The sequence below is a fragment of the Typopeltis vanoorti genome, chromosome 17 (assembly GCF_054136105.1).
Source record: "Typopeltis vanoorti isolate ZY-2024b chromosome 17, IOZ_Tvanoo_1.0, whole genome shotgun sequence".
NCBI classification, from domain to species: domain Eukaryota; kingdom Metazoa; phylum Arthropoda; class Arachnida; order Uropygi; family Thelyphonidae; genus Typopeltis; species Typopeltis vanoorti.
Window position 1 is genome coordinate 65,609,044 of NC_143565.1, and position 21,037 is coordinate 65,630,080.

The 21,037-nt window shown below is 36.6% G+C and overlaps 1 protein-coding gene across 1 annotated transcript in view; it reads left to right on the forward strand.

The window, feature by feature from the left end:
• LOC150097450 (rho GTPase-activating protein 100F-like) overlaps nt 1-21,037 on the forward strand; it is a 90,270-nt gene that overhangs the window by 20,183 nt on the left and 49,050 nt on the right. Inside the window, exon 5 of the mRNA XM_090406921.1 lies at nt 6,203-6,363. Within this exon, the coding sequence (XP_090263047.1) occupies nt 6,203-6,363 (161 nt within the window). The remainder of the gene's footprint in view (nt 1-6,202; nt 6,364-21,037) is intronic.

Sequence of the window (21,037 nt, forward strand, 5' to 3'; positions counted from 1 at the left end):
ATTGTTCTAGTGTAACTATGTTGTTTAACCGACTGGCTTCGCACGAATCGAAAAGTAGAAAAGTAGAGCTCCTAAACTTTGTAAGGGGGAAGCTTATTACTATTTTTTCTTTCGTGCTGGTCATTATACCGTATAATTATTGTATATTATATTTTGTACAATATAATGACTTGCATCGCGTGTCTATAAATAACGTTAATCAAAAGATGTTAGTGGATTTATTAATATCCCAACTAATATTGCTATTGCTTTTTCTCACCAGCACTTTACATCAATGTGAAAAAATAAAAACCATGTTGCAAGTGATACTTGAAAAAACGCCTGTTGTATAGATCTCATCAGAAAGCTAAAACTGACACGTTTGGGAAAAATGCAAAGAAAAATCTACATATGCTAATATTAAGCTAAATTAATCGCTTTTAATGAAACATATTACTCTTTATGTTCTGTTTCATAATAAGCGGTACACAATAAAAACTAATAACTATTACTTTTCGCAATAAAACAGTTTGTATTATTATACATTATATATAGTATACTTGAGTAATTATTCATTTGTTTCAGTAAACGTTGAGACGATGGAACAAGAGAATAAACAGTATATTTTACAGTAATATTTTACAAAGTATAATATACAGTAAATTACTAAGTTTACTTAGTAATTTACTAACTTTTTATAATAGGCTAACTGCTGAGTTGAATAAAGGAAATGGCTACACGATGATTTTGCTGGATTTTGCTAAGGCATTTGACAGAATACCACATGGAACACTGTTACACAAATTAGAACAAATGGGGGATGGATATAACAGTGGTGAAGTGGATAAGAGGGTGGCTGCTGAACAGATATCAAATAGTGATATGTGGAGGGGCAGAATCAAGGAGAAAACAGGTGACGAGTGGTGTGCCATAAGGTTCCGTGCTCGGACCATTGCTGTTTAATTTGTACATAAAAGATATAGGAAATAACCTGAAAGGAAATATTCAGTTGTTTGCTGATAATGCGAAATTAGGTAGAGTTATAGTTAATCAAGGCAATGTGGGGAGCTTGCAGGACGATTTAAATAGGCTGTCAGTATAGGAAAAAGTTAATGAGTGTTAGCTTAATGTCCAGAAATGTAAAGTTATGCATTTTTGGATAAATAGATTACAAACCGTGTATCATATTGATGGCACTGTACTCCAGGAGATAAATGAAGCTAGAGATTTACGGTTGGTTGGCTAAGGTAGTCCATAAGATTACTTGGCTAGTGAAGAACAGATCAACAAGTAGAGATAAGGAAGTTGTAATTCCTCTTTATAAGGCCTTGATACGCCCACATCTGGATTTCTGTGCTCAAGTCTGGACCCCCTGGGTTTCTTGAGGAAGAAGTGGAGAGGATTCAGAGGCGAGTGACCAAGATGGTGTGTGGCCTATGGAATATTCCCTATGAGGATAGATTGAAGGTGTGTGGATTGCAGAAGTTGGTTGATAGGATAAAAAGAGGGGATATGATAGAAACATTTAAGTTGTTTAAAGAATTTTATAGGATAGATGCAGGGGAAATGTTTCAACACTTGGCAAGAGAGATCAGAACAAGGGGTCATCCCTGGAAGTTGAAGAAAGGTGTGGTCAGTGGGGGGGGGTGAGGACTAGATTTTTTTACTTGGAGAGTGGAATTGGTTGCCAGCTGTAAGTGCTTTATCAGTTAATGAGTTCAAAGAGAAGTATGATAGACTGGGTCTCATGCGATGAGTCTTCGGACTCCATGGAGATGCCAGTATAATAATAATAATAATATTACTTTCTCAAATTTATAAAATAAAACACGTATCCAAACTTTTGCGTTTTTTCTTAATTTTTTTACTTTAGCGTTACTAGGAGGGTGTGTCTTTAAAAGGATGAGTATTATATAACACTTATGCCAATTAAATTCTGCTTCGAAAATACAAAACGTAAAAAATGGAAATTTACCAATAACGTTCAACTGAATAACTCTAACAATTCACGAAAAATGATGATATCCAAAGTGGCTACTTTATAATCTCCTGCTTTTGACCTCCTCTAGCTCAAGATTTTCTTCACCATTTAGTTATATTCATCTGCTCATTTACCCTCCCCAAACTCTCAAAATTACTGACCTCTTCACGTTCCTCTCCACGAAGCTGATTACCTGCAATCCAGCTATCCAAAGAGTGAGGTCATCTTCCTGATTGACTTTAACGTCGGAAATTCCAACTGGCTCCCTTTTTCAACATCATCGACCAAGCTAAACGAGAAGCGGAAGCCTTCTAGTCCAGTCTCTCTATAAGTAATGACCGAAAGCAAATTGAACATCTAATCACCTGAATTCCCGATAACCCTCTTCACTCTGTCAATACTCCCGATCTCTTTTTAATTAGTTCTTCCAGATATACCACAGAGGCCACTTCTCCTCTCTCTCTCTCTCTCTCTCTCTCTCTCTCTCTCTCTCTTTCTCTCTGTAACTCGAAACACAACCTGGTGTAAGTCTCGTCTCTCAGATTACCCTTCTGAAAGCGGTCATCCCACTTTGGCGCTGCAAAGGTACCAAGCGTGATGACCATCGCAAATTTCTACATCTTTCCCATGGTCCGACTATTGCTCCCGCTCTTCTAGCTGACACACTGCTCCGAGAGAGTCACTGAAATTATCCTTCCTGGCATTAAGGCCTTTATTCACAATTTATCCCAAATATTTTGGCCACTTTCCAAGCACCGGTTCAACAAAAAAGTGTACGAAAGCAGTTTAAAAAAAACTCAGCTTATCGAAAGTAATGCAAAATGGTAATCAAATCTGACTTTATAAAGGCCAACAGCAGAAAGCTAGCCTTCTGTCCGAATGGAAGCTTGGCCTTTTGGTACCTTGCAAAGGATACTGTACGCAACTCCCTATCGGCCACGTTTCTATCTTTCATCCACACAGCACTGGTTACAGCATCCCAAGATAAAGCGAACCTCCTGACCTCACAACATTAATGCTATATTTGTTAGGAATCTACATACTGTAATGTAAATTCTTGACAAAATATGATTGTTGTTGTTATTGTTATCTTCCATCGAGTCGTTTTCGACTCCTGGTGATTCTATGAACATAGATTCTCTATTCAGATCTGCCCCTGGCCATAAGAATTTCACCCACCTAATTGTTGGTCTTCCTCTTTTCCTGCTTCCATCAACTTTAGCAAGCATCATCATCATCTTCTCTAGACTATCATTCGATCTTGATGATCATAGCTATTTTCCTTCTTTCATTCTTTCTCAGGGTCCAACTTTCGCATCCGTACATTACCACAGGGAATACCATTGCTTTCACGATTCTGATTTTTGTTGCGAGGCTAATGTCTTTATCTTTAAAGATCTTGCTTAAATTTGGCATTGCTTTCTTTCGGAGTAATAATCTTCTTCTAACTTCTTCAGTTGCCATAACATTTGTCTTTTTGAGGTTACGTTTAAGACCATATTAATTTTCATAATAAGTTCCTCCAAATCTTCTTTGCATCCTGCTAGCAAGGGGGTATCATCTGCATATCTCGAATTATTAATATTTCTTCCATCAATTTTAATTACAATTTTAATTTTTAACAAAATATGATACACTTTTACATATTTAGATAAAAAAAATTCAAAAATACAGTCATCCCTCGACTTACATTCGTTCGAGTTACGTTCTCTCGAAGATACGTCCGTGATCCCATAAGGGAATAAATAGCATTTGCAGCTATACTTTCGAACAAGACGCAAGCGAGCGTAAGGTAAAGTTTGCACAGTGGCAACAGCGCTTTCAGCGGCAACCTCCTTCTGCATTCGGCACGTGTCTTCAACAGTTCAACTGTTGATTGCTTGAGAAATGGGTTATTCGTGTATTTATCGTTACATATTTCGCGATGTTTTGTGCAACATGGTCCCCTACACGCACAATCAAAAAACCCAGTAAAGAATCACAGAAAAAGAAGCCAGCACTTGATCTTGAAACGAAGTTGCAAGTTATAAAGCAACATGAAGCTGGTAAGCCCGTCAATATGATCGCACATGACTTCGAATGGTCTCATTCTACAGTGACGACCCTTTTGAAAAATAAGGATAAAATCGTAGAGGTTGTAAAAGGATCTGCTTCCATTAAATCGACGGTAGTGACGAAGCAACGACGAGGTCCTATTGGTGATATGGAAAGGCTACTTGAATGGATAGAGGACCTCAATCAAAATCTCTTTAACATGTTGAAGGAGAAATGTCTCTGTAATATGTTGAAGGAGAAAGCAGAGTCCCATTATCACTACAAATTCAACGCTTCTTCCGGTTGGTTCATGAGATTCAAGCAGCGATTTGCGCTGCATACTGTGAAAATGTATGGGAATCTGCAAGTGCTGAGAAGGCTGCCAAGGAGTTTGTGGAAAAAGTGGATAAAATTATTACGGAGGAAAATTATTTGCCACAGCAAATATTTAATATGGATGAGACATCTTTGTTGCGGAAAAAAATGCCAGAGCGAACTTTCATCCACAAAAAGCTAAAATCTATACTTAGTTGCAAAGATCTTAATGCCCGTATTACGATTCTGTTACTGGTAATGTGGCTGGATATAAACTGAAACCATTTGTGATATGGCACAGTGAGAATCCAGGAATCTTAAAAAAACATTAGGAAGCATACTCCCAGTTCATTATCGGAGCAATCAAAAGGCGTGGATAATCAAAAATTGTTTGAGGATGCCTTAATCAACTGTTATTCGAGTGAAATAAAAAAACTATTGTGTGAACGAAAATATAGAATTTAAAAGTTTATTAATTCTAGATAATGCTCCAGGTCATCCGTCTTGTCTTATAGCAGTGATCTTCACCACGTTCGAGGTCATTTTTCTCCCTCAGAACACTACTTCATTGATCCAACCGATGCATCAGGGAGTTCTTGCAGTGTTTAAGACTTATTATCTACAGAGAACATTTTTCACAAGCCATTTCTGCTACAGAAGGATATGACCAGACTCTCATGCAATTCTGGAAAACATTCAATATTCATCATGCTATTAAAATTATTGCTGTGGCTTTGGACGAAGTGACTTCACAGTGTATGAGTGGCATATCAAAAAAGACATTAAAAAGGTTTGTGCATGATTTTTGGAAGTTTGTAATAGTGGGCCTAGCAAACAATCTGAATCTCTAAGTGAACGATGACGATATAATTCAATTCATAGAAAGTTCCCCTGAAGTGTTGACCTACGAAGAATCGGTCTGACTGGAGGAACAACTGTTGCAGAAGTGGAAAAACAAAGGAAGGAAGAGGGAAAAGAGAAACAAGAAGAGGTAGTTAAACATATTCAGTGAAGGGTCTTGCAGAAATGTTCTTTGTTTTGTAGTTAGCAATGTTCTCAAAATGGTTGAAGACATGGACCCCAATGTTGAACGCTACTTAATAATAGAAACGAAAGTACATGATGCGTTTGCTTGCTATGAACAAATTTATGATGAAAAGAAGAAGAGGAATAAGCAAAACACATTGAACATTTTCATCAAAAATAACAAAGGTTACATAGGAAGAGCCACAGCCTGATCGTTCACACAGGGAAAGTAATGAAGATGTGATTGTGGAGGAAATTTGGGTGATTATTCTCCTGTTTTATAGGGGCACAGGACAGTTTTATAATAAGGTTTAAAAATTAAAATGCGTGATATCCTGCGGAATGGAACGGAACCCGGACTTAAGTCGAAGGATGACTGTATATACATTCATGTTTTGGAAATATCACGCATTTCCAAGACGATAGAATTTCTAGACTTAATGAGAAGTATAAACGACAGTGATGTGAGTTTATAAAAGGAATGAAACGTAGCTAGGATATATCCGAATACTCGTTTCTGTTTGAGCACATGGTCTTCTTTGTTTTCTTTGGGTTCCTTAATTTTCTTTTACGCATTATGTCAATAAGAGATTGTGTAACTAAACTGCCTAGACACATTTTGTCTGGACAATTTAGTTGTACAGACAAATCTTCAGTTTAGTTATATAATTTAGCTACACAGTGGCGGAAAAGTTTTTCCACCGGTTTTCGTAGTGAAAAGTGAGGAAAACTTTAGAATTATGAGAAACTACTCGGTTAAGCAATAGAGCCATTAATTAAGTTCAATCACTTACAGAAGCAGACCTGAATATCAAAGTAAATGGTCGTACATCTATATGTTCTTTCAAAATGATGTTTTTTTTTCAGGTCTCCTTAAAGACTATTTACGAGAACTGCCAGAACCAGTGTTCACACGAGGTTTGTTTGATATGCTCGTGGACGGTCTCAGCGTTTGTCTCCCGGATGATCCAGAAGGGAATGCCAAACTTATGTTCAGTATACTTGAATGTCTCCCCAAAGTTAACCTGGTAAGGCAGAAGAATGTAAACAAATATGATTTTATAAAGTATTTTTTATAATTAGAATAAATATAGTGGATAAATTTTAATGTATTTTGTCTTGTGCTGTAAAAGGTAGGCAAACCATCTCATGTTCATGTCTTAAGTAGGGCAAACCAAGGCAACTCCTACGCCTAAGGTTAGTTCATAAGCTCTCATGGATTTTTTGAATCTAGCTAAAAATAAAAATGGATATATAAGTTTTATCCTTAATATAAATAACCTTACTTTTGCCAAAATTAAGTTTGGACTCTTTATTTCAGTAGTTAAAAATATGAGTTTCGTAATCTCATTCTTGCAAAGTGAGATAATCAAAAAATTGAAACCTATATATGCTTTATATGCTTTTTTGCACATACACTGCTTAAAGAAGTCAACAGTCACCATAGTGTGAGTAATAAACAGCCATGGTACCCATCGTAATTAGCTGTAGGACTTCTTTTCGCTGCGAAGACTGCAGCAATCCTATGGAGCATACTTTCACAAGCGCACGATAACGATCAATGGGAATTTTGGGCCATTCTTCCTGTAGACATGTAATGAGATCCTAGATTGTTGTGGAGAGGACATCTCTTGACTTCACCTGACGCTCCAGTTCTTCCTACAGACAGTCATTAGGATTGAGATCGAAAAGGGGGGGCTCTGTGGAGGCTAGTCAAGTGTAGTGACGTTCATGTCCACAAACCATGCAGTTACAGCAGCAACAGCCTTATGACACGGTGCAATGTCTTGCTGAAATAGACAATGGTTAGTTTAGCAGAAACGCCACAAAGTAGAAAGCATTGCATTGTCCAGAGTGTCTCAGAGTTCAATATTTGTGTTACCACAAACATTGGTCCGAGGCTAAACCAGAATAAACAAGACCATACCATCTCATCGTCACCTCCGAATTTCATAGTTGGGATTACGCGCTCTGGTAAAAGACGCTCACCTGGCATTTGTCACACCCAAATTCCCGCCTATTTGCTCGGTAGAGGATGTAGCATAATTCGTCTCTCCATAAAACCGCTTTTCAAGCTTCAATGTCCCACTATGCACGCTCTTTGTACCACTAAAGACGATGCTGCATGTTGGTTCGGGTAATGTGGAGCTTATATACTGTGGTCCTACCATGGAAACCCATGTTGTGAGCCTCGGTTCTAAATGTTTTTGTGAATATTCGTGTTCCAATCAATATCCGAACCTTCGCATTCAACGTGTCGGCTGATGAATGGTGGTTTTTACATATTATCCTTCGTACTACCCTACGGTCGCGTTCGGTAAGTTTGGTGGATCGACAACTGCGGGTAGTACATGCAGTTGACTCCCTGCGCTTTCATCTCAGTCTGATATCATTGTTGACCTGGAATGGCCCAATTTGTGTCAACAGTTTGCCCAATTTGTCAACGCCTGCAACATGGCATCCTACCACAATGCCTCTTTCAAACTCTGTCTGTTCCTTTGACAGAGTTTGAAAGTTCGGGGGTTGTTTCGGTTGACTTTTCGAGTGAATGGTAGATGTAATTTTCTTACGATATAGGCATTGAAACAGTAGAATACAACGAAAATATTAAAAGTTTTAAAACGGAATAAAGTGGGAAAAAATTGGTAATCATAATAATTCATGGAAATTACAAGTCCTTTAGACTCATGAACTTTCCCAGATTGGCTTTCTTAGACATAATTTTAGGATAAGGTAGTTATTTTTTTTACCTAAATACACATTCCTGTGTGTAAATTGTGTGTGTTCTGCTGTTCAGTTTTCTGATTTTCTTTGGTGTGGATGACGGCAAACCGTTTCAGGAAGGGAAAATCCCTGCCAACTCAGTATGAGACCGACTAACTTACCTTCAACTGTTAAGCAAGCCCGTTAAGAAGTTGTGATACATCTATAAAATACATCTGCACCAAGAGTGTAGTACACCTGTAAAAAACTGACGATTAAACAAAAGTTATAACACGGTTTTTTTTTTTTTTTTGCTTTTAACGCCAATCCATTTTGGGATTATGTACACTAGATATTTAGTTTTACTTTGCCTAATTTTGCTGCAACAAATGATCCGACTAAAACCAAAAAAATAAGACGATCCAATAAAACTGTAATCACTTTCGGCTGACGCGTTAGACTCAATGCCATGCCACAGCCAGGTAACTGGCTTCATATAAACCTAATTAATGTTTCAACCTGGAGATCAATCCTATCTTCCATATCTTGTCTGCTATGTTTATGAATTGCTGTATTCTCAGGTGGTTTGTCTGTTTTGAAGTAATGACCTAATTTTGCTCTGGATTTTCACATCTTAATAGAATTCGAACGTAGGTCTTTCCGCTCAAAGAGCATCATTGTCCTATTGAGTTCCGGGAGGCTTCTAAATAAATAGAACAAATATTACTAAACATTAGAAGCTCAAAAGCTTTATTCTGGCAAAGTAAGTTATTGGTATAAAGAATATTACACCCTCTGTCCAAAAAAGAGACCGAACTTTTCGAAAATAGAAGAAACTAGTGGAGCCACTTGTTGTATCTTTTTGTTGTCGAAAGCGGCAACCTTCATTAGTGTTTTGTCAGCTGTGTTATGACATTTGTTTCATTAGAAATCGAGTTATAGTGCCAAGAGTGGCAGTGTGTTTCGACGAACGTTCGGAAAATGAGTTTCAAGCAGAGAGCTGCGATTGACTTTTCTGTTAAACTTGGTAAAAGTTTTACCGAAACTCATCAAATACTTCAAAAAGCATACGGTGATGAATGTTTATCCCGTACTCAAGTTTAAGAGTGGTTTAAGCGATTTCAAAGTGGTTATGAGACGCTTGAGGATAACGAAAAGCCGGGCCATCCAAAAACTGGACTGAGCGAAGTTAACATCCAAAAAATCAAAGAAAACCCGAAATCGTCCGCGAGATTGATTGCAGATGAATTGGGGGATTCCAAAATCAACTGTACACAACATTTTGACCGAAAGTTTGGGCCTTCGTAAATTGAATTGGCGATTTGTTCCCCACAAGTTGACCGACGACCAAAAAATGTATCGAATTGAACACTGCAAGGACCTCATTAAAACCGCTCGTAAGGACTCAAACTTCCTTGAAACGATCGTTACTGGTGAAGAAACGTGGTGTTTTGAGTATGAGCCCGAAACAGAGTGCCGAATGGATACCAGAAGAGGGGCATCCGAAAAAAAGTCGCTTCGAGAAGTCAAAAGTAAAGACAATGCTGATTTATTTCTGATTCCAAGGATATTATCCACAAAGAATTCGTTCCGTCTGGCCAAACGGTCAATGGTGAGTTTTATCTCGAAGTTTTGAAGCGATTGATAGCGAGAATTCGTCACGGACTGCATAAATATCGTGATGCAGGGAGCTGGTCACTTTTGCACGATAATGCACCATCTCATCGTTCGAACATTGTGAGACAGTTTTTGAACAAAAACCAAGTTTGTGTGTTGGATCACTCGTCGTATTCACTTGATTTAGCACCCTGTGACTTATTTCTTTTCCCCGGACTTCATTTGCTGATGAAAGGAAAGCGATACAACGTCATTGAAAAGGTTCAAGCGGCAGTAACCATGACCTTCAACAGTATCCCCCCCCCAAAAAAAAACCTGATATAAAAAACTCATTTAACGAATTAATTGACCGTGTCAAACGATGTATCAAAACTGAGGGAGAGTATATTGATTGAAATAAATGATTTGAATAATTATAATTGGCCTGTGTTTTATTTTCTATCAAAGTTCGGTTTTTTGTGGACAGAGGGTGTATATACCCTTTATTATAGTCAGGATTTAACCTCTCTATCCTTTATATAATCACGATACAATGGCAACACAACGTAAGTTCATATTATTACTTTCCCCATCAACAATTTTCGTCCAAATTAATCTTTATTTTCACGTCTTCAATAGTGTCAGATGTCATTCTACTTACGCACCACCTACTGCATCAATCCATCTACACGCCCACCTTTCTTTTCTTTGAATCTTTTTGCTGCCATTCTAGCAGAAAACACCCTGTGTTTTTTTTTTCTAACATTTTTGCCTATTATTTTTCAAGTGACGACACCACTTTTAGATTACCTGTGCTCATACATTCTTGAATGCTAACAATATCAAGTTCTTTCCTAATATCTTCATTTCTAATATGATGCCCCTTCTTTTTTCTCAGAACCCATAATCAAAGCTTAGTGATCACAGATGTGAATCTGTGATCACTAAGCTTTGATTATCTGTTTTATTTCTAACCCATACCTCAGATCCTTAAATCCTTGAGCTACAATTGTTTGGTAACTCTATCATATATAATGTCATTTTAGTGATTTCGCTAATTTCTCCCCTGTTCCATATTCCTCTATTGAACCTAATTTTAAGCCACACCATCTTCCTGAATCTCCTTCAATTCTATCTGCTAACTCACAACTAAGTATAGGCACTGTTCTGTGTAATGTCCCATTTACACTATATATAACTGTAGTTTTGAACAGCTTTTTTTTGGCAGCTTATCATATGCCTTTTTTTTCTCATATCCAAACCGAAATGGAGATCCTTTATATATCCATGATTTCTTAACTAGTTGTCTTAAAGTGAAATAATGTAATCTTGACAGTCATATTTGGCCTCAACCAAGTTTGTTCTCCCCCAAGTTTTTTCCACAATTTAGTCTCTTGTCAGTTATGCTTCCATAAACCTAACAGTCAGTAAGGGAATTCTTCTAATTCTCACATTCACTTTCAGTTCCCTTTTTATAGAATAGACGTGTATCGTGGGAATCCATCTATAAATGCAAAATGAGTTTAATAAAACGAGATCCCATCTATAAAATGATTCTCGTGGTAGCTTCTTACTTGGCCTTCTGAATTATTCAGTAGAGAATATTGCAAAATTTCTTTATTTTTATTCCTTTATATCTTCATATTTGAGTAATTCTGGTTGAATATCATGTTTTAGCTTTCTTTCCACAGCTCATGTTTCTGAAGACATTTTTTCTTGCCTCACCTACCGGTTCTACTCCTAATGGCCTTTGTCTCGAATATTTCAATACCGCACTGTGACTGCTTATCACACTTATCAACTTTTCAAAGTGTTGCTTTTTTATATCTCCATCGAAGAAAGCGTGGGAATTATAGTCCATACTGCGGGCGGGATAAGAATTTTCTAATCTAATTTTATAATTTTGTTCGGCCACTTTTACACAGCAGCTTTCTTACATTTTTATTTGCATCTGACTTACTCTCCCGGAACATTCGATGTTATTTCATCTTTTTCAGGGTTAGGTCTGTTTGGAATTAAAGCTGAAGCAATAAGAAAGGCTATTAGGGGAGTATATTATCTCTGTTGAACGCATGTGTTCTTCTGGCTGGTTAGTCTGTTCTGCAGGATAAAAAAAATACAGTTTTCTGAATAGATAATCCTGGTAAATAAATTTCATTACTTGAATCCACCATGATGCTTGTTGGAGGCCTGAAGTAACGTGAAAAAGTTCCATGTTTGATCTCTAGAGTAAGATATCCGGATTATCTAACCGTTAGCTCGCCGAAATAATAGCAATGTACTGTTACCCAAAAACCTTTCGGTGGAATTCGCAAAAATAAAAATTTCCAATAAGATTTGTATATCTGGTTAAACAATTCACGTCGTCTGAAGATGCCAGTGGATGGTGTTTATTCCACAGCATTAGGCTGTCCGAAGGAAGACCGTTATATGTTCGATTCTAGTCCCTGACTGGGAAAATAGTTACTAGGCATTCTTCGGCTAGTTGTGGTTTTTTCCTCCTAGACTCGAATTTTTAATCCTACATCTCAAAAAATCGATGTATACCCATACTATTACAATAATGTGAACATTAGGATAATGGGGATGAGATGAGAGAAATTGTCTGCCCTACCCTCTCCCCTGATCATAGCTTGAGTTCATTATAAGTCAGGGCTTGAAGTATGGAGATTAGCTTCCCACCAATCTTCAAAATGTTAGTTCAAACTAAAGAGCTCCGCCTACTCTCTTTGGAGGAATAAAGTATTAAAAGATTATTTTCACGTCAGAAAGCTGCTGAATTTTGATTCTTTTTAAAACATTCATTTAGTTACTTCTCGGAATGACACCCATTTTATCCTGATCGAAATACAGCACTGATACCCAGTCTTATTGCGTCCGTTGTGTGTGTGTGTGTGTGTGTGTGTGTGTGTGTGTGTGTGTGTGTGTGTGTGTGTGTGTGTGTGTGTGTGTGTGTGTGTGTGTGTGTGTGTGTGTGTGTGTGTGTGTGTGTGTGTGTGTGTGTGTGTGTGTGTGTGTCTGTCCCGTTCTAAAGTATGCCTACTCACTATTTGTAAATTTGCTACCATTCTTCGTGTTCAGTGTTGAATGCCATTAAACCTCTTTCCTCCCTTCCGTGATTTCCATTAATTGAATATAACATCTTTATCAGTATTATTTTGAATTATCTCATCTGTTTTTGTTTGATTTCTTTGTCTGAATAACATCTATATGGTATTTCTCTACTAATATTCATGCTTCTTATTCCTTTTCATTTTCATTTCTCTACTATGCTTTTTGCCTTTGATGGTGACTATCTTCCATTTTCTTCAGTTGAGATGGTTCCAAGAAGTGACTTTTCGCTATTCGCCCTAGTTCCCCGAAGAAAACTTCGATGACCTTGTTCAATTGCAACACTCTAGCTAGCATGAGATTTGCTGATGTTGTATCATTATCTCTCTCTGTAGTTTACACCAATGCTCAAGCGAATTCAAAACTACCAACCGGTCCATCTTCATTTGTTTCATTATCCGGGTGGATACTTACTAACTGGATGCATCACAAGTGAGAACTGAATGTTTGGCCAGAAGCTCCAGCCGAATTTTTTCATTACTTTCGGACTATGTGGAGGTCTAATTTAAATTACCTGTCTTTAACACTTAAGCCAGCGGTCTTCAACGCAGGGTCCACGGGCCACAGGTGGTCCTCCGGTCATTTTGAAAAAATAACTACTTAACATTAAAACACGATTAAATAAAAAATAATTTCAATGAAGCCCGCGGGCCACTAAGCTATGCTGCGGTATTTAGAATTGTAAGATGCTTTCCAGATTCACAAGGAACGCTGTGCATTTGATACTTTACATAAAATCCTATAAAAATAAATATTAAATAGATATGATTCTTCAGCTCCAAGCGGTACTTAATGCATAATAACCGTTACACGGCCATTTTAGATCATTTTTTTGGGTTCACCTTCCATCACTACGGCGTCTATGAGTAAAAAGCGTAAATCAAGTGATTCTTGTCGGGTTTTTAATGAAAAGTGGAACAATTTGTACTTTTTTGTGCAGATCGACGATAAATCAGTGTGTTTAATTTGTCGTGAGTCAGTGTCAGTATCAAAAGAATACAATATAAAACGACACTATGAGGCAAAGCATGCGTCCAATTTCGATCGCCTTCAAGGGCGGCTTCGTGTGGACAAAGTGAACCGACTCCAAATTGATTTAAAATGCCAGCAAAGTACGGTTGAAAGGCAGAGGGAAGAGAGCGAAGCGTGCGTCAAAGTAAGTTGTGTAATAGCTGAAAAAATTGCTAAAAAATCAAAAGCCTTCTTGGACGGCGAGCTTGTGAAAGAGTGTCTCATCGCTGCTGGGGATATTCTGTGCCCAAATAATAAGGAAGTATTTAAAAAACCGAGTTTGTCTGGGGGTAACTGTAGCACGACGTGTCGAAGAACTTGCCGATGACATTGAAGGAAGTTTAAAAAAACGGCAGTTCGAATTTACGTCATATTCACTTGCTTTAGATGAGATCACAGATGTGAAGGATACAGCACAACTGGCTATCTTTGTCCGTGGCAGTGATCAACAATTCAGTGTGACAGAAGAACTTCTAGCGCTCGTACCTCTGAAGGGAACGAAGAAAGCACTAATATTCTTGAAGCCGCGAAGAAAATGCTGCAACGTTTCGTCCTCAGTTTAACCAACCTCGAAGGTGTGGTAACTGATGGTGCCCCTGCTATGGTGGGAAAGAACGAAGGGGTTGTTGCGCTGCTACGGAAAGAACCGAAACTAGAAGGAAAAGATTTTATCCATTACTACTATTTAATCCACCAGGAGAATTTGGGCACGAAAACTATTGGATTTGAGAATGTCGTGAAAGTTATTGTGACTGTCGTCCACATTATTAGGGCAAGAGGATTGAAGCATTGTCAGTTCCGAGTTTTTGACCCAAGAGTGCAAAGCGGATTACGGCGATGTGGTTTATTATAGTGATGTGCGTTGGTTGAGCAGAGGGAAGGTTCTTAAAAGAGTCTTTGACTTAAGGAGAGAAATATATGAGCAGTTCTTGCAAACCAAGGGGAATCATGCAAACCTTGTAAACTTTGGTTTGCAAGGTTTGCATGATTTGCAAGGTCATGCAAACCAAGGGGAATCCAATTGAGGAATTTAATGATCCGAAGTGGATTGCAGACTTTGCCTTTGTGACGGACATCTCGTTGCATATGAATGACCTAAATATGCGGCTACAATCCAAGGATCAACTGGTGCACACTCTGTTTGATACGATGGGTTTGTTGCGCTGCTACGGAAAGAACCGGAAATAGAAGGAAAAGATTTCGTCAATTATCACTGTTTAATCCACCAGGAGAATTTTTGTGCGAAAACTATTGGATTTGAGAATGTAATGAAAGTTATTGTGACTGTCGTCAACATTATTAGAGCAAGAGAATTGAATCGTCGTCAATTCCAACAATTTTGACCCTAGAGTGCGAAGCGGATCACGGCGATGTGGTTTATTATAGTCATGTGCGTTGGATGAGTAGAGGGAAGGTTCTTAAAAGAATATTTTACTTAAGGAACGAAATACAGCAGTTCATGCAAACCAAGGGGAAATCAGATTGTGGAATTTAACGATCCGAAGTGGATGACAGAATTTGCCTTTGTGACCGACATCTCGTTGCATATGAATGACCTAAATATGCGGCTACAATCCAAAGATCAACTGGTGCACACTCTGTTTGATCACATCAAAGCTTTTCTGGCCAAGCTCAAACTTTGGGAGACACAACTCGCAAAAAAAAAAAGACTTAACTCATTTTCAGCTTCTCGCTGAGTCCAACTGTTCGTCCCTTAATGAATACGCTACAATATTAGCCGTGTTGCGAAGTGAGTTCAAAAAGAGATTTAGTGATTTTCGTAAGCAACAGTCTTCTTTAGATTTATTTTCAATGCCATCAGGGCCAGTCCGAGAGTATCTGATGCTCCTAGGCAAAGAAAATTTAGGCGCCCAAATACATTGTCTCAATATATTTTTTCCGGAACTATGTAGCAAAATCTGGTGCCCCAAAGCTTAGCGCCCTAGGCGATTGTCTACTTCGCCTAATGATAAAACCTGCCCTGAATGCCATTCAGTGTCAATGCTGCCGAAATGCCAGGCTCAGTGCAAATCGAGCTGCTTGAACTCCAAAACAACTCTTCTTTGAGAGAAAAATTATTCAATGTGCCCTTGCTTACATTTTATAAAGACTACATTTCTGAGTACGCATTCCCTAATCTTCGCCGGCATGCTTTGACGATGTGCTTTTTGTTAGGAAGAACATACTCATGTGAGTAGTTCTTCTCCAGAATGAAGCACATGAAGTCCAAGACGAGAACTCAGATTACGGAGCAACATCTCGATAATACTCTGTGCATAGCGACTTCCAATATTGATGCCAATATTGACAAGCTGATCAAGGAAAAACATTTCCAAGTTGCCCATTGACAATGTAAAAAATGAATGTTTTCTTCATTAAATTATCTTTTTTCAAGTATTGATTGTATTTACTTATCATGAACCCGACGCCTATCTACGCTCTTAAAGCTGAGTTTGTTTAGTTTTATAGGATTTTATCGAAAGTATCAAATGCACAGCGTTCCTTGTGAATCTCGAAAGTATCTTACAATTCTAAATACCGCAGTATAGCTTAGTGGCCCCGCGGGCTTCATTGAAATTTTTAATGCGGCCCGCACTGTCTGAGAGGTTGAAGACCCTGTCTTAAGCAATCCCTATAAACTATAATAGGGTACGCTATAAAAAGTTACTGAACAAAACAGGCTGCACATATGCAGTTTGTTATGAAAGTCCTTAACAAGCTTTCATGCTGATTTTATGTTTTGGACAGGGTCTATTTTTCAGACTTGAAAAATTTGAAAATTTAAAGTACAAGAAACAAATCTGATTTTCTGCTCTCAAATTATCTAAGATTAACAAAATACTTCCTACTCAAGAACTTAAAAAATCTCGGATTTTAGTAATTGGCCTGGGGATTCTACATACTATCACCAGATGTACTGACTTGTGCCGGATGCTTGTTTTTTGCCGTTTTTTTTTTTTATAACAGAGGAGTACTACATCTAAAATTACTTAATCTTAATTTCAATCAGAAAATTTTTGTTTTATACATCGTTCTGCTTCTTCAATAAGTTTAATTATATACTTTTATAAATGTTTTCAAAAATATCAAATCTAGCTCTTTTTACCGAACAATTAAAAATCAATAAAAATTAAGATTTCTTATAACTCATGGGAGCAACCTGTAATACAGTAATAAGAATTCCCGGTAATTTTTTTATTAATTGGCAATTTTTAAAATTGTTCAGCAAATCTAATTTTAAGAAATGAAAAACGTATATCTAATTACAAAAACAAAAATATCCATTACAATTTTTTAAAGTTTAATACAAAACATATTATTTTATAAAATACTGAATTTTGAATCTACTACTTCAGTGGCAATTGTGAAAATAACAGTATCAACGATTAAAACTGAATATTAAATAATTTAACAATCTCTTAGGTAATTATGTACATTGCTGGATAGAACTGAAAAAGCTATCAGTTTATAATCAGTTAATATCTTCCAAGCATGTGACCTGACGATAATAATTAATCTGTCCTCAGAGGATAGCCTCGCATTTCATGGAAAATTGGCGCACTGATAGTCTGAACTGTTTCCTCATTTCTTGCTTTATTTTCCAATTAGGTCTAAAAAAACTCTGACGAGCCTCTACTAGAAAGGAAAAAAAATCCGCAAAATGCCTGCACTTTGGATTTCACTGGCCTTCTAGAATAGTCTAGAAGTGCATACCGGTATCTGCAATACCTGCTTAGTTGTCAGTGGAATTAGCAAATCACTGAACTCCTTTATCTCATATAGGGTAGATCTGAGAGGAACGAAATGCAATACTGGAAACTCCTGTTTCTAAAACTTGCAGACTAACTTGACTTTTATTTCCACTAAAGAGATAATAGGATTACTACTAAATAGGTAATCTTTACGGATAACTATGCGAGAGAAGACCTAGAATAGATGTAAATTGTAATCCCTATCAACAGAATAGCAATTTGTTTATCCCTAATAAGGAGTAGCAGATTTTTCCCTATCTGTTAATGATAGGAATAATAATCTGCAGAACATTTTTCCCTGCTGTCTACTTAGAAAAATACTTATTGCTTTACAAAATGTGTTATCTTCTTTTTTTGTCTATCTTTTTATATCTTATTTGGATTTCTTTGATCTTTAATATTAATTTCATTAATAATAGACATAATAATAATTCTGCCTTGGCTCTCAAGTAATGGGAAGATGGATGTCCCCTACAGGGTCTGTGCGTATTAAAAGTTTTGTATTTGGAAAATAATAAAAATAAATAAAAACAAGATTGAAAATAATAATGATGATAATAATAATGAAAATAATAAAAATAATAATGAAAATAATAAAAAGAAAAACAATCATACCTGTTGCTTTCTTAAAAGTGGTCTACACTGTATCCTATCTTCCCCAGCAGCCCATAATCCAAACGTTTAGGGTAAGCACACAGTTACAATACTTACACCAATACAGACTTAAGGAAAGAATGTATGCTAGATGTAAAAATATTTTTTTCTCAATTTATGATTGCTTTGATTTGTTTTAAAGTTCAAATAATCAAATAAAATGACTGGGGAAAAGAGGTTTCTAATAATGATACATACTTTTTTTATTATTATTAAATGAGAATGAAAAGGTCGTCAAACACTAGAATTATAGTCCATTACACATGGGTGTGTGTTATTTACTCGTTTTCTTGTACCATTCTCCATGGAAGGGAACATGAAATTTGACAAGACATTATTACTTCTCTATAACTGCAACCCACTGGCTAACTTCAATTTATGAATGAGTCCTTTGTATCGCTAAACTAAATATGTGTCACCTAGGTTTTCCAAATCTTTTAAACTCTTTTGTCTTTACTTACAGTGTCACAATCACGCCCAGAAGTACTCTTGGGTACTAATTTAACTTCAAAATATTTCAAGTTGATTAGTTCAAAGAAACTATATTTGTACATTTTGCCAACTTCCATTTAAGCTGTGATAATCAGAAATCAAATTGGCTTCTTTGAGGATGCTTGAAGTTATAGAGATTAACTACAATTATTTAGTTAATCGTAAAAAGGTTAATTAAATAATTACTGTTTTCTCCGAGGAGTGATCGTTCTCTTGAGAACAGAGAGAGAGAGAGACTTGTTTTCTCTCTCTCTCTCTCTCTCTCTCTCCTCAAGAGAATAGTCACTCCTCAGAGAAAACAGTAATTATTTAATTAATCTTTTTAGAATTAACTAAATAATTTCTGTCATTAAAATAACACAAATAACTTAAATTTAAACAATATCAGAATAAATTCCTTACTAACTAAGGTCAAAATAACATTTAAATTATAACACAGTACTTTAAATATAACTAATTCACGTAATATAATTGTAAAATCCCAGGAATGCCTCCGTTGAAGAACTGCAGTTTTTTTTTGTTTCTGTTTGTTTGTTTGTTTTCAGCTAAATAAAATGTTCTATTTTTTATTTTAATTCCGTTATATAATCACAGAACGAGTGATGAGTAGCCTGCAATGGGCCCTGCGAGCTAATTTCACAAATGAAAATATAAAAGTATTCATATCCATAAATTCACTGGACATCGGTAGATACAATATGCTCAGTCCGCACTTCGGTGATTTGCTACACTTGTTCTCGCCAGGTGGTCCTTTGTGGTTAAAAAGAATCACAAAGGTCTTTTTTAACATCCAGATTATACACAACGTTGCATGAATATAACTAAAATGTATACAAATACGTAGCGGTTGACTGAGTTAATAAAAGTTCAATATTTCACGATTTAGTTAAAACTTAAGAGTAAGTAAGGTCGTTAATTTTATAATAAAATGTTTCAAACAATATTTCATATTCAGTAGCTGATATTTTTTTTATTTCACAAATCATTGAAACTCGGAAATATGTAGTTCTCGCCCAGATATTTCGACGATTAATCTGTTTTTAAATCTTCGTTATAAATACATAATACGGCTTATTTAAGTTAAAGGATATTACATCCCATATTGTTTCTAATTGAAGCCTTTGGCTCTTCATATAATTAGTAACATAATACAACATTGCTAGCGCCGTGTTAATAGAGCAACAGTGAAGTATGGTGCTATTCATTTTATTTTAGATAAGTACCGCCAACTCAAGCTGTAATTTATTTTATTATACTGGAAGGAGAGTGCGATGTTTACAAATCCCAAATTAAAATGCAAGTAAACATGATTTCATCAACTCATTCGCTGTTTATTACCTCATAACCTGAGCTTGTTTGCAATATGAAGACGGTTACCGGTGACAGCTACTTAAGCATCATGCTAAACTCGTATTCTAAAAGTTTTGTTGTTGCCATTAACATGTACTTTCTATAGTTCTGTTATTATTATTATTAGTAGTAGTAGTAGTAGTGTTAAATTCTTATTTAACATAAAAGACTGCCTAACAACAGATGCGAATGCTCGCACATTTCTCATACAAGTACTTCGGAATCCTTTATTATGAATTTTTTTATATTATTATTATTTGACACCTACAGGGAGTGCAAATACTCATCGAGGGAGGGCACCTACTCTACAACTCTCCACCACGCAACCTCATTCACCCGTCATTCACCAACCACATCATCTACATCAACGCCATCTACTGTCCACCACCACCACTAGCATTTTCACAGACAATCACAAACATCCATGCCCACGGCAGGATTCGAAACCGCAGCCTTTTGGCTGGAAAGCGGATACGCTAACCACTCGGCCAACCAGGCAGGCAGATTTCCTTACTGTAATCAACGAACAAGGTTTACTCTATTCTGAAATTTCAACTAAATTTCGAAAAACGTTCCCTTACCTCGATAATTTATATGAAAATTATCAGCATTTATTTTCAGGGTGCGTATATCATAACCTACATTACCTAATGAACGTCTGAAAGGAAATAGGCCCCAGCAGAAATTAGTTCCCAGAATTCATTAGCAATACCAAGTAGAATTCTTGCAAGTTTAATTTTCACTCATTTTCTAGAACAGCCCAGAATGGAGAAAGCATATCTCTCATATCAAATTTTGGTATCTAACATTTCGAATTATCAATATTGCAAATCGTTCCACTACTCTTTTAATAGGGGAAGGATATCTGTTCGGAGCGAAATATGAAACTGGAATTGCAGCTGTAAGTTACTGAATGATCTCCCCCCCCCAAACCTACTGACTAGCTTCGGAATTTTTAATTAAATCCGAAGTAACAGACATTTCCACATCTATTATCAGTTCCATAATAGTTTCACTAATTTATCACATTATT